Source organism: Oncorhynchus tshawytscha, linkage group LG05 (genome assembly GCF_018296145.1).
Source record: "Oncorhynchus tshawytscha isolate Ot180627B linkage group LG05, Otsh_v2.0, whole genome shotgun sequence".
Lineage (NCBI taxonomy): Eukaryota > Metazoa > Chordata > Actinopteri > Salmoniformes > Salmonidae > Oncorhynchus > Oncorhynchus tshawytscha.
The window spans coordinates 44,506,390-44,520,981 of NC_056433.1; the positions used below are offsets into that span (position 1 = coordinate 44,506,390).

At 45.0% G+C, this 14,592-nt stretch overlaps 1 protein-coding gene across 3 annotated transcripts in view; it reads right to left on the reverse strand.

Moving 5' to 3' along the window:
* LOC112250624 (lysine-specific demethylase 4B-like) overlaps window positions 1-14,592 on the reverse strand; it is a 91,415-nt gene that overhangs the window by 35,234 nt on the left and 41,589 nt on the right. For all 3 annotated transcript variants that reach the window (XM_042321952.1, XM_042321951.1, XM_042321953.1), the window contains exons 7-9: window positions 14,128-14,231; window positions 11,176-11,313; window positions 4,963-5,159 (exon numbers count right to left, since the gene is read on the reverse strand). In XM_042321952.1, the coding sequence (XP_042177886.1) occupies window positions 4,963-5,159; window positions 11,176-11,313; window positions 14,128-14,231 (439 nt within the window). The remainder of the gene's footprint in view (window positions 1-4,962; window positions 5,160-11,175; window positions 11,314-14,127; window positions 14,232-14,592) is intronic.

Below are 14,592 nucleotides of genomic sequence, written 5' to 3' on the forward strand. Positions count from 1 at the left end.
AGAGAGGAGAGAGAGAGAGAGAGAGAAAGAAAGGAGAGAGAGAGAGAGAGAGAAAGAAAGAGGAAGAGAGAGAAAGAAAGAGAGAAAGAGAGGAGAAAGAGAAAGAAAGAGGAAGAGGAGAAAGAGAGAGAAAGAGAGGAGAAAGAGAAAGAAAGAGGAAGAGGAGAAAGAGAGAGAAAGAGAGGAGAAAGAGGGGAGAAAGAGAGAGAGAAAGAAAGAGAAAGAGAGAGAGAAAGAAAGAGCAGAGAGAAAGAAAGAGAAAGAGAGAGAGAAAGAGGAAGAGAGAGAAAAAGAAAGAGAGAAAGAGGAGAAAGAAAGAGAAAGAGAGGAGAGAGAAAGAGAGAAGAGAGAAAGAGGAGAGAGAAAGAGAGGAGAGAGAAAGAAAGAGAGGAGAGAGAGAGAGAAAGAGAGAAAGAGAGGAGAAAGAGGGAGGAGAAAGAAAGAGAGAAAGAGAGGAGAAAGAAAGAGAGGAGAAAGAGAGAAGAAAGAAAGAGGAGAAAGAGAAAGAGAGAAAGAGAGAGAAGAGAGAGAAAGAGAGAGAAGAGAGAGAAAGAGAAGAGGGAGAGAGAAAGAGAGAAAGAGGAGAGAGAAAGAGAAGAGAGAAAGAGAGAAAGAGAGGAGAAAGAGAGGAGAGAGAAAGAGAGGAGAAAGAGAGGAGAGAGAAAGAGAGGAGAGAGAGAAAGAGAGGAGAGAGAGAAAGAGAGGAGAAAGAGAGAGAAAGAGAGGAGAGAGAAAGAGAGAGAAAGAGAGGAGAGAGAAAGAGAGGAGAAAGAGAAAGAGAGAAAGAGAGAGAAGAGAGAGAAAGAGAGAAAGAGAGAGAAAGAGAGGAGAAAGAGAGAAAGAGAGGAGAGAGAGAGGAGAAAGAGAGAGAAAGAGAGGAGAAAGAAAGAGAGAGAGGAGAAAGAGAGGAGAAAGAAAGAGAAAGAGAGAAAGAGAGGAGAGAGAAAGAGGAGAGAGAAGGAGAGGAGAAAGAGAGAGAGAAAGAGAAAGAGGAGAAAGAAAGAAAGAGAAGAAAGAGAGAAAGAGAGAGGAGAGAGAGAAAGAAGGAGAGAGAAAGAGAGGAGAGAGAAAGAGATGAGAAAGAGAGAGAAAGAGAGGAGAGAGAAAGAGGAGAGAGAAGGAGAGGAGAAAGAGAGAGAGAAGAAAGAGAGAGAGAAAGAGAGGAGAGAGAAAGAGGGATAGAGAATGAGAAAGAGGGAGATCGAAAGAGAAAGAGGGAGAGAGAAAGAGAGAAGAAAGAAAGAGAAAGAGGGAGAGAGAAAGAAAGAGAAAGAGAGAGGAGAGAAAGAGAGAGAGAAAGAGAGGAGAAAGAGAGAGAAAGAAAGAGAGAAAGAGAGGAAAAGAGGGAGAAAGAGAAAGAGAGAGAGAGAAAAGAAAGAAAGAGAAAGAGGGAGAGAGAAAGAAAGAAAGAGAAAGAGAGAGAGAAAGAGAGGAGAAAGAGAGAGAGAAAGAGAGAGAAAGAAAGAGAGAAAGAGAAGAAAGAAAGGAGAAAGAGAGAGAGAAAGAAAGAGAGAAAGAGAGAAAAGAAAGAGAAAGAGAAAGAGGGAGAGAGAAAGAGAGAGAAAGAGAAAGAGGGAGAGAGAAAGAGAGAGAAAGAGAAAGAGAGAGAGAAAGAGAGGAGAAAGAGAGAGAGAAAGAGAGAGAAAGAAAGAGAGAAAGAGAGAGAAAGAAAGGAGAGAGAGAGGAGAAAGAGAGGAGAGAGAGAGGAGAAAGAGAGGAGAAAGAAGAGAAAGAGAAGAGAAAGAGAAGAGAAAGAGGAGAGAGAAAGAGGAGAAAGAGGAGAGAGAAAGAGAGGAGAAAGAGAAGAGAGAGAGAAAGAGAGGAGAAAGAGAGGAGAGAGAAAGAAAGAAAGAGAGAGAGAGAAGAGAGAAAGAAAGAGAGGAGAGAGAGAGAGAAAGAGAGGAGAAAGAAAGAGAGAAAGAGAGGAGAAAGAAAGAGAGAGAGGAGAAAGAAAGAGGAGAGAGAAGGAGAGGAGAAAGAGAGAGAGAAAGAGAAAGAGAGAAAGAGGAGAAATAAAGAAAGAGAAGAGAAGAGAGAGAGAAAGAAGGAGAGAGAAAGAGAGGAGAGAGAAAGAGAGAAAGAGAGGAGAAAGAGAGGAGAGAGAAAGAGGAGAGAGAAGGAGAGGAGAAAGAGAGAGAGAAGGAGAGGAGAAAGAGAGAGAGAAAGACAGGAGAAAGAAAGAGAAAGAGGGAGAGAGAAAGAGAGAAGAAAGAAAAAGAAAGAGAGAGGAGAGAAAGAGAGAGAGAAAGAGAGGAAAAGAGGGAGAGAGAAAGAGAAAGAGGGAGAGAGAAAGGGAGAAGAAAGAAAGAGAAAGAGAGAGAAAGAGAGAGGAGAGAAAGAGAGAGAGAGAAAGAGAGGAGAAAGAGAGAGAGAAAGAAAGAGAAAGAGAAAAGAGAGAAAGAGGGAGAGAGAAAGAGAAAGAGGGAGAGAGAAAGAGAGAAGAAAGAAAGAGAAAGAGGGAGAGAGAAAGAGAGAGAAAGAGAGAGGAGAGAAAGAGAGAGAAAGAGAGGAGAAAGAGAGAGAGAAAGAGAGAGAAAGAAAGAGAGAAAGAGAGGAAAAGAGGGAGAGAGAAAGAGAAAGAGGGAAGAAAGAAAGAAAGAGAAAGAAAGAAAGAGGGAGAGAGAAAGAGAGAGAAAGAGAGAAAGAAAGAGAGAAAGAGAGAGAAAGAAAGAGAGAAAGAGAGGAGAAAGAAAGGAGAGAGAGGAGAAAGAGAGGAGAAAGAGAAGAGAAAGAGAAGAGAAAGAGAAGAGAAAGAGAGAGAGAAAGAGAGGAGAGAGAAAGAGAGAGAAAGAGAGGAGAAAGAGAGGAGAAAGAGAGGAGAGAGAAAGAAAGAGAGAGAGAGAGAAAGAGAGGAGAGAGAAAGAAAGAGGAGAGAGAGAGAAAGAGGAGAAAGAGAGAAAGAGAGGAGAAAGAGAGGAGAAAGAAAGAGAGAAAGAGAGGAGAAAGAGAGAGAGGAGAAAGAAAGAGAGAAAGAGAGAGAGGAGAAAGAAAGAGGAGAGAGAAGGAGAGGAGAAAGAGAGAGAGAGAAAGAGAAAGAGGAGAAAGAAAGAAGAGAGAAAGAGAAGAAAGAGAGGAGAGAGAAAGAGGAGAGAGAAGGAGAGGAGAAAGAGAGAAAGAAAGAGAAGAAAGAGAGAAAGAAAGAGAAAGAGAGGAGAAAGAAAGAGAAAGAGAGAAAGAAAGAGAGAGAAAGAAAGAGAAAGAAAGAGAAAGAAAGAGAAAGAAAGAGAAAGAGAAAGAGGAGAAAGAAAGAGAAAGAGAGGAGAAAGAAAGAGAAAGAGAGGAGAAAGAAAGAGAAAGAGGAGAAAGAAAGAGAAAGAGGAGAAAGAAAGAGAAAGAGAGGAGAAAGAAAGAGAAAGAGAGGAGAAAGAAAGAGAGAAAGAGAGGAAGAGAAAGAGAGAATGAGAGGAAGAGAAAGAGAGAATGAGGAAGAGAAAGAGAGAAAGAGAGAGAGAGTACAGAGTGAGACACCAGAGTCTAAAGGTTGCTTTCTTGCTGCACACATTTCCACGTCTGACTGACAAAGCCTGGCCTCACAATTGTAGTGTGTGAGAAAGTGAGTGACACTGACGGTTTCCCCCGGCGATGTAATGCCACAGTGTGATTGGCACTTTGCGACCTGACCGTTGTCCTGGCACCTGAGTGAGACCGCAACTAGGGCTGTGGGAGCCATGACATTTTGTCAGCCTGTTATTGCCATACAAAAGAGTGCCGGCCTCGCGGTAATTTACCGTTAATTAACATAACACATTTAGCATCTCCAGGCCTCCCCAAATACAAGCAGCCAGGGCACGCGTTTGGAACATGTGCATAAAAATTTAAAAAAGTTGAATGAATCCATTTAATTTACACCGTCACGATAAAGCCATTATTTTTTGGGGGCAGGTTTAAAGAAATCTTATATGATGAAAATGTATTTCAGAAGAACAGAATAGGAGTTGGCCTACTGTACGTTATATGGCTATGCGCCATGCCGTAGGCTGTAGGCTTGTTCATTTTGCAGACAAGATATGCTGATATGCCATTATTTTATATTAGGCTATCAGATTTTATAGTAAGAAGATTATAATTGAATAAAATAGAAAGGATATTTTTCCCCATTCCAGAGCTAGAGTGCGCATATGAAGTGGCTACGTTGAGCGTACAAGTGATCATTTGAAACAGGTCCTATACGCTCGACTTATTATTTATTTGGCAACTTTTGTTGTGAATGACACAAACCTTAGAAGTCCTTAGATTATTTTTTTAAGATATAGGGGCTGAATGATGATTTGTGAAAAGTCGTAAAAAAAAGAATATACAGGCCTATGCTATGCTTCAGCGCTAATGTGCACATGGGTGTCCTGGATGAATCATTGCCTTAGAAAGCGCTGTCCACGTCGTTGTGTTCGGTTCTCCGACAACGTCCACGTTTCTCCCCACTCAGTCGCTGAACTTCTTTCTTCAAATTGATCCATCGCAGTGAGGCGAGTTTTAAAAGCATGATACTGTTCTGATGATAAGTGTTTGATGTGATTTTTAGATTGCATTTGCATTGATGTCAGAGTGGTTAGTGGGGGGAAAAAGAGCCATGAGTGCCAAGCCATTAGTGACCTGATGGTCGTTTAGCGAGTTGGGTACAACCAACACATTTCCAGAGTGCATAAGAGGAGATTACCGTGACTCAACAGTCACCTGGAATTTGACTGCGGTCGTGACTCATGAGTGCCAGTGCAGCGGTAATGGGGTCACCGCAAAAACACTATTCACATACTGTAGCTCAGAGTGCCCTGTTACTAGGATCAGGAGTTTTTTCCCTAACCCTCGTCATTCCATCTCTTAGTATGAATGTACAGTATGTGGTATGCAATTATGCTCTTGTACGGCCAATGATGCCCTTCGTATTGACCCTGGGGGGGGTTATGGAATTAAATTGTATAGTAATTCTTCTGTAATTGTGCTGCCGGTCCGTCTGTCTCCCCTCACCTCTGGAGCAGCTTCTCCCGGTAGGTGACCCGGTTGGCCCTCCAGTGCTCCAGCTCGGGGCTGTTGAGGGTGGTGGGTCGCTGGTGGTCCAGCACGGTGCCGTCCTTGCCCTGTTTCCACTGCTCATAGCGCTCGGGCTGCAGGCAGCGGACGAACACGTCCATGGAGATCTTCACCATGTCCTTACGACACGTACACTGTGGGGGGAGAATTGGAATGAGAAAAACTTTATTATCCACACAATGTGGAAACACTGCGGAATAGAGAGGGGGGGCGGGTAGATACAGCAATGAGAAAGGAGGGGAGGTTCACACAAAGTAGACAAAATCCAATATCTAGCCTATATCAATATCTTCCATTTGCAAAAAATATTTTTATGATTTCCTTTGTTGCAGCAGCAAGAACCTTACACACAGACATTTCGGTCAAAATCCTTCTTTAGTGTGTGTCACTGAGAATATACTAAATCCAGACAAAATTGGTTCTGTGGGGGTGACACTTTGACCTTGAATTCTATGTCCACTAGAGATTTCAATTACCCGAAGTCGAAAAGAGAGTATACGGTACATCAAAGAATGCCGCAAAGTCGACATTGACTACTGCTAGGCGGTGAAAAAAAAAACAGAACTCTCAATAGGTTCCTATTCAGGATCCTAACAGTCACTGGCCAATGGGGTTGAACAGATTTCAGCATTACAGATTTACAGGTTGAAATAAACTAGGATCATAGGCTCAAATCCTCAAGGATTTATATCCAGTTAAAATGAAAATGGGAGCTTTCACAAGGGACAGGAAACATGACTAAAATAGACTTTTCAAACAAGAGGAAATATGAACTTGTGGCATCAAGTCTAACTGAACAGGTCTATACAGCCAGTAAATTTAAATTCATAGCATTCATTTGAGTTCCCTCCATAAAATAAAAAGAAAGAGTTCAAACGCACGATATAAAGATATCTCAAAATGACACTAAATGGGTGACAATGGCATATTTTACTTGCAATGGAAGGAAATAGGCGTTTTAGAGAAAGAGAGAGAAAGAGAGAGAGAGAAAGATAAATGGTGAGGGGGAATGGATGGATGGAGAGAGAGAGAAGGAGAGAGATGGTGAGAGAGGGGAAATGGAAAGAGAGCAAGAGATGAAAATAAAACTAATTTTCTTTTTGGGCCCCGGTAGGTGTATTATATTTCTGCTTTATTTCCTGAGCTGCGCTGAGAGGCCTTATGTTCAATTACTGGGAACATTCTTCAGGCCTGCCGCGCCTCAGACAGAGACAGGCAGAACAAGTGGAAGGAAGGAAGGGGAAGAGAGAGAGCGCGAGTGAGCAAGGGAGAGGTACTGGATGGAGAGGAGGGAGGTGGTTGTGGTGGTGGGGGTTAGTAATAACCACAACAACAAGAGCTACCCCCCCACCACTGCAAACCAATATCCACACACTACATCTCATCTAGGCAGCACTTGAGGGATGGAAGAAGGGGGGTCGACGACGGATGAAGGAAAAAGGCGGCTGGTTACCATGGTCAGATTGGGGACTTTCATAAAAACGTCACCTGGAACAGAGGAATAGGTGCGATAAACCAACAACACAAATGAAAAGGAGATAAATGTGTCTCTTTGCCACTGACGGCTGTGTTGGCAATGGGGGGGACATATTAAGAAGCGCACCAGAGGAAGTAGGAACCAAAAAGATCACATTTCTGTCGTATAAAACTATTAAGGGAAATGTATAAATGTACCATTTCCGAGAGGGGTGGGTTAGAGGGGGGGAGTACATGCTATGCTTAGATGCCTTCATTATCGGATGAAAATGCATTTGGAAATGTACAAAATGTCTCCAAAACAACGAGTGACCCCAAGGCCTTCTAACCAATGAGCCCTATAGCCTACTTCACTTTATATCTTAATGAAGTTTAATGATCGTAGGAGACGTCCTGAGGCAATGTCGCCCCCTATTAGAATAATATCCAACGTTAGGGGAGCGCTTAAAATTCCGCCACCCAACCTCTCTGGTTCCATCTGTCATCCTTCACTGAATAGGTCTGGACGTTTACAGTCTCCGGTCCCATTGGCAGCAGTGACTGACAGAGCTCCTGTTTAAAAATCCCAATATTGTGATTCCCCTTCCAGCATTTGGGAACAGCCTGCTCCCCCTGTGTGTGCCACATCTGTTTCTATGGGTACAAGCACTATTCGTGACACAAACTGTTCACGCCCATCTTGTTGGTGGAGAGAAGTGTGCAGGTTTAAAGCTTATTGTCTACAATCCTACACAATGTCTTGGGGTGCAAGTAACATTTTGCAGTTATAAAGCACATTTTCTTGCAATTCTACACATTTTGCCATGTCTAATGTGTATTCGTGTGATATTTGAGTGACACAAAAATTAAAACAATATCTATGTTTTTTGGGGGGGGGGGGCTGACATGGGCTAGTTCATCTGGACATTGCTGACAAGCTATAAATAGGTCTAAGGTCTGCAGTGACTGACATGACAGGACTGATGATTCACTAGCCATTTTCAAAAATTGCACCTTTTGCATTCTATTATTACAACTTTCAAGAGTAAGTTGGAAGCCGGGACTGTGTTCCTTTAAAAAAGACCCCCGGCGGGCCTCCCGAGTGGCGCAGCGGTCTAAGGCACTGCGTCGCAGTGCTAGAGGCGTCACCACAGACCTGGGTTCGATCCCAGGCTGAGATCAGGAGTTCCATAGGGCGGCGCACAATTGGCCCTGCATCGCCCGTGTTAGGGGAGGGTTTACTTGGCTAATCGCACTCTAACGACTCCTTGTGGCGGGCCGGGCGCCTGCAGGCTGACCTCCGTCGTCAGTTGAACGGTGTTTCCTCCGACACATTGGTGCGGCTGGCTTCCGGGTTAAGCAGGCAGGTGCTAAGAAGCGCCTTCGCCTCCTGAGCAGGTTGGGGAGATGCAGCGAAGAGACAAGATCGAAATTGGGGAGAAAATGGGGTAATTATAGACTCTGGTGCCCCCCCTTATGCCCCTTCGATGCACGCCCCACAGTTTGGGAACCACTTTGCTAAATGGCACGTATTAATATTTTACTAGACACGAAACAAGCTGCGTTTTATAACAGGGAATATGCTCTCTTATACCGCGCATGGAAGTGTTACGGCGAGACAAACAGTCACATCTTAGTGAACTTTGACCAGAGTCATGGAAGTGTTACGGCGAGACAAACAACAGTCACATCTTAGTGAACTTTGACCAGAGTCATGGAAGTCCATCTAATGCGGAAATGTACAAGGCTTGAAATAGTGACCGTGTGAAGTTTGTAAGTGAGTGTTTTTATTTGCTGTGTGGAGGTGTGTGATTAAATCACATGGTATATTTCATAAGTGTGTGTGTGTGTGTGTGTGTTTGCCCTCCAGCCTCAGTTGCAGAGACCCTGCTAACGAGCAATTCCATTAAAAACGCACATGGAGGCCAAACCAGGCAAACTCAAATAATGACTTGCTCGCTCCCCATCGCACCGCTTTCTCCCCTCACTGCACAGAGTGAGGAAGAGGAGAGAGAGAAACAAAGGGGGGAAATCAAGTTTACAACCGTTAATGAGTCTGTAGTGTACTGTACTGTCTTTGTCCTCTCGTCTGCACCCATAGGAGAGTATCCTTCAAGTTTACTACAGCTCGGCTGGACTTTACCTGGCAGTAGGACGCGCGCAGGCTTCCAGAGGAAAAACAAACATTCAGCAGCACGAGACAAACTCCATTTGTTTGAAATGAATTTAGGAAGCTTTACTGAGCTAAACCGAGCAGGTAGAGGAACGACAGTGGTTTTCTGGGTAAAGCTCAAAAACAAACGCTAACACTTTCATGCATATTGCATAAGGAAGCAGTCACAACTGCCGTCAGGGGGGGGGGGACAAAACGAAAGAACGCAAGCTTATTTGGGCACAACTTAGTGGACGACGTCAGATTCAGTGACGCACAGACAGACAGCGTTGACTCCTGCCGCTGTGCTCCGATTTTCTAGTCGGAGCCACCAGATATTAACATGGCAGTCTGTTGTCAGTTCAGCCCGGCATTATCACACAATAAGAAGTGAAATGACAATACACACACTGTCTATAGCCTGCTCAAAATCAAATCAAACTTCATTGGTCTCATACACATATTTAGCAGATGTTATTGCGGGTGTAGTGAAACGCTCCCGGCCTAGAGCGTACGCAAGAATGCGCACACACACACACACACACACACACACACACACACACACACACCCACCCACCCAAACCCAAACCCAAACCAATGATAATGCTTTAGTCTTCAGCATCTCCAGCACTCCTTATCAAAGCCCATCAGCTCTAACCCCAAACAAACAAGCGCACGCAAACAAATATCACTATTCGGAGAGTGAGTCATCTGCAATTCTCTTTGAAAGATGAAAGGAAGGGAAATGAATCTTCTATTCATACAGCGTGATGAACGTCCATTCACAACACTCCGTTCTTGGGGCCCACAGGGACCTGGCGCCACTGTCGTGTAGTGTCTCGACTGTTTATTCAGTGTTCTCTATGCGCACAAGGCGTGAAAAATAGAGGCATTTTGGGTTTACATTGACACTGCCTTGGGAGGCTACAATGAGATAAGGGTAGCACGGTATCATTGCTCTGTGAACAAACATAGCCTACCAGAGTGACTGCAAGGGGACTACTAAAAACAAGAGGACCGCAGCTGTAACTAGTAGGTGCTGGTAGGCAGGACAGACGTCTATATCACATTAGTGGATACTCACACTGCCCCCCAGGGCAGGTCTACCAGTTTTGACGAGCAGAAGTGACTTTTTAGTAACAGGTTAGGAGAATTCATGTGCAAGTTAGGAGAATTAGGTTAAGGTTAGGAAAAGGGTTAGGGTTAGCTAAATGTAGCTACAACCAGGCAGAACAGTCTTGGTTTCTATTAATGCAGTTCGGCGGACAGATGGGTCAGCTATTAAAGCCTCTCAGCTTTAGTAGACAGGAAACTTGCAACAAGCCACACAGCCCAAAGTGACAGATCCTGCTCGAAGGACCATCTTCCCTACCGCGTCAAGAGGAAGAGAGTAGGGCTTGGCAGAAAGGATGGAGGGGAACGAACGAAAGATGGGAAAAGGAGTGGACAGACGAATCCGAGAGAGAGAGAGAGAGAGAAAAAACAACAACATATGGCTTTCTTGGTGCCCAAGCTGTTCTTTCTTTCACATTGCTCTGGCACTTTCCGGAGCAGCCTGTCAACTCGCTGACACAAAATGGAGGGCAAAGCGCAAAGCTGACCAATTCGTCTCTATCAAATTCAGACAGAACTGTGAGGGAGGGCTCCCTGGCCAGTGGAATGTGACCGGCGCTGAGAAGGGTCTGGGTGGGGGGGCACGGCTGGGTTAAGTACGTCAGAGAGACCGTGTGGGGAGGAGAGGGGCTTCTAGTAGCCCTCTGGTTCTTAAAAACAGTTGGCCGCACAGAGAGAGCAGAGCCCACTACCGCAGCACACTGAACTGGCGACCTCGTAACTCTGACACGCAGCCAAGCAGAGACAAAGAGGGACTGTGTGTCGCATCATATGCGTGTGTGTTTACGCGCGCATGCGTGTGTGTTTACACGCGTGCGCGTCCTTTACGGCTAAAGCCTAGATCAAATCCACAAAGTGCAAGTCTAAAAATTAAAAATACGAACAGCAAAAAAGTAAATAAAAAAGACCTAGTTTGCCTTCTGCGAGAGGAGAGGAAGACATGAATAGAAAAAGGAGATCACAAAGGAGATGGAAGAAGAAACCGCCGACGTGACACAGCTTACAGATGATCCTGTGACGCGGGTCCCCTTTGCCACACGATAAACACGCTACACACAGAAACACGCGCCGATTACCTCATGCTCAGGGCGTAAAACAGCTTGTGTGAGCACTGGGCTGTGGAACCGGTATTCCAAGTATGCAATTGCATGATTGTGTATGAGATGACAGGTAGCATGCGTAGCAGAGTACAACACATGGATTTAAATCTACACTAGCGGTCCGCAAACGCAAATACTACTTAAAGCTAGCTTTAGTCAAGGTGACCGCTAACTTCAGGGCTAAGGGACGATGGCGTCACGCTAAATCTAGCTGCAAACGCCCCCAACTACACCCGTCCATATGCAACTTCAAATGGCGGTCCGTTACAGTGCTGTGTGTTTTGTAGGGGACACTGAGGTGACCATCTGGTCGAAAATGCATTGACCCACCTGCGTTGCCATCTTGCCGTAGTCGATCCAGCGCAGGGTGGCAAAGTTGGTGGACTCGGCGCAGTTGAAGCCGTGGTTGAAACCGGCGTGGTAGCCGTAGGGAAAGGTGACCATGAACTCGCCTTCTTCCTGAGTGATCTGGAGAGAGGGAAGAGTTAAAAGTATAAACGTCCCTCTGTCGACGTAATGATACAAAACCAACAGGACGCAGTGGTATAATCGAGTGTTACTTCCACATGAATCCATATCTGAACATTCTGTTTCGGTTTGGATGACTGACCCTGAAAACTGGAAAATAGTCGCATAAAAATGTTCCGTCGAAACACACAAAAACACACAAACATTAAATGTACATTAACTGACTGAGCATGCAAACTCATAAAACTTCATATCCATATATCGCATAAGAAAACAGTGTTATTAACCCAGGTTTTGATGGGCGGAGATGTGCCAAAATGACGAAGTAAGTTACACTCAAGGAATCTCCATTTGGGCGGATAGACTTGGCAAAAACAGGGAGCGCAGGGCTAGCTCTTAATATCCACAATCATTAAGTGCTGATGGGAAGGCGGATTTGCTTTCTCAACACCCCCCCCCCTCTCTTCCTCCCTCCACCTCTCCCTCACTTGAGCTGCCTAGTGGCGCCGGCTCCTAGAGAACCATTTGCGGCGGTACAAGCGCAATTAGACTGAAGCCAGCGAGCATGGCGCAGGGAATTAGCCAGCCCGCGCAAATCAACATTTGCATTTGGTTGCGCTTCGTTCTGAGGCAGGGCCATCACTTACTGAGAGCCGGAGAGGCTGAAGAAGACACAGCTCACCGGTCCCCTCTGCATCTCTTCGAAATTAAGCCTGACAAATGATTGAGGTTTCTATTTCGACGCTCCTGGGTTTTCTGTGTTAACTATTACATTGGCAACCCCTGACAGGAATATTACATTATTTTTGCACTCAAAAACAAAAAGTTTTCTACAGCTGAACTTCAAATTACGCTAGAAGTTTTGGATCCTTGCTCTTAACCGCCTCTTCATCAATTCACCTCCTCTCTCCAAGAGGAAGGCATAATCTGTTCGCTATAACCATTGACTAGTTAGGACTAGCGCTCATGATCGAGGAGAGAGGCACATGAACTCAGCCTTAAGGAAGTTGTAGAGATGGGAGACAGGCAGGCAGTGCGACGGAAGAGAGAGAGAGTGGGAGGTAAAATAGAATAGTCCCAATATCAAAGGCCTCCTCTTGTAGCTGCAACAAAGCACAAAGCCGGTGTTATTTTTACACTCAAATCAAGGGAGATGCTCTCAGTGTGTGCCAGGTAACACGGTCCCTGTGATAACGACACCCCGAAGGAAAACGGAAAAAAGGGAAGAGGAAAAAAAGGAGAAAAAAAAAACTTTGGGAAAAAGCCGAACTCTGCAGACAGTAGAGAACTGTGTATGCCCGCATTAGATACTTACACTTTTTTTAAATTTTTATCTTCGATCTATTTCGCACCGTGAGAGTTTCTATCTCCTACAATTATTATCCATAGGAAAAAATTAACATAGTGATTCATTTTCTATCGCGGAAATGTGAAAATATGGAAATTGAAATGTAACCAAGACTCATGGCTCAATCTCCATCATCATTTAGTGTGAAGTGAAGCTATGGTCTTTATATAAAGATGTCATCAATCTCATTATCAACTTTTTAATACTGTGTGTGTGTGTGTGTGTGTCTGTGTGTGTACACTGCATATGCCTATTTGTGCGAGTAACGGAGTTAAAAACATACGGTAAGCTCATTCCCCCGGCTAGCTTGAAATGTTGCGGGTGGAGCCATCCAATTTGTACCTTTTGGGTGGCTCAACCCGTTGGAATGTGGTCGGGGGGGGTGGGGGGGGTCACATGTACTGTGAAGCAGAGGATCACTGGTTCTAGACCAGTGTGGGCCAGTCGGACAGCGGAAGAAGCTAAGCTGCCAGCAGCACACTTGATCCGTTACATGTGTACGTGTTGCGCAGGCCCATGTGTTCGCGCACATGTTGTCGCGTTCACTTCTACGTCCTCCGTCCATCCATCCACTCTTCTTCTGCAATTTCCCCGTCGTTCGTCCCGTAAGTTGACAGGAGATCACCCGCACAGACACCAACTTCAGCATGCCTCCTGACCCAGCCACCCTCATCTAATGTGCCATTAACCTCCACTTTGCTCAGAGATTGGCAGGCTTTCATACACCCCCGTTAATTTTTTATCTGCGGTCGGTGCTAGAGTCAGCTCGTCATATGGTGTGTGTCCCAAATGGACCCCTATTTTCTATATAGTTCACCACTTTTGACCCGAGCCCTATAGGTCCTGGTCAAAAGTAGTGCACTAAATAGAGTGCCAATTTGGGACACAGGCATGCGCTGAACCAAGCTTCCATGTCCTCTTACATGTTGAAGAATTGCAATTGTGGTTCAGCAGAGGGTTCCATTCAGAGGGGTTAAGACAAAAAAACGGCCTTCGGAGGTCGAGTGTCTCCTTTCTGAGAGCTGTTTGACAGGTTAAAAGTGGTGGTGTGATGAAATGAGTTCTATTGCATTACTGGAATATCCGTCAAATATAGATGGTCAAATTGAGAGGTGTTAGAGGTGTGTTATTGGTTAAATGTCACACATGATTGTATGACATCAAATCAAATGGATGTGGTCGCAGAATGTAACATCACTTCATTTACTTCCTCAATTAACCCTGACGGAACATTCTGTTGCTTTCAAACTTTAGAGCCCAGGGGCTGTATGTATCAAGAGTCGCAGAGTAGGATGTTGATCTAAGATTAGGTCCTCCCCCCCCACCCCCCCCATGTCCTTTCATTATAATCTAAACGGCAACTGATCCTAGATCAGCACTCCTGTTGTGACATGCTTTATGAATTCGGGCACAGGCCTTTTCCAGACCCCAATTTCAAACCCCCCCAACGGTGTCCTGCTACCTACCCTGTCGAAGGGGATGCTGTACTTCTTCAATATGGATGGGGAGATGAGAGTCATCTTGTGGCGGAGGAAGGCGTCACAGCCCTGGGAACTGCCTGGGAAGAAACCTGCAGGTAAAAAAAATAAAAAAATAAAAACGCCACATTACTAAATTGCATCCCATTTAGAGTTGAGTGGTGGGAACCCAGTTACCGAGATTTACCGGGATCTACCACCCAAAACAACTCCCTTTTCCCAGGATAAATAACTGTGAGAACCTGGTAAATTATAATAAATTGGTTATATGAACAGCATGGCGTGAAATGGAACTGGTAAATTATATGCAACGTCTGAATCTGGCTTCTCTACGGCCTCGGCATGATGAATCATCAACGCTCAGGGTTAGGGGACAGACAGCCCATCTCAGTATGGAGCACAGTTCACAATGCATGTAGACCTATCATCTCATCATGGTCACTTTTTTCCTTG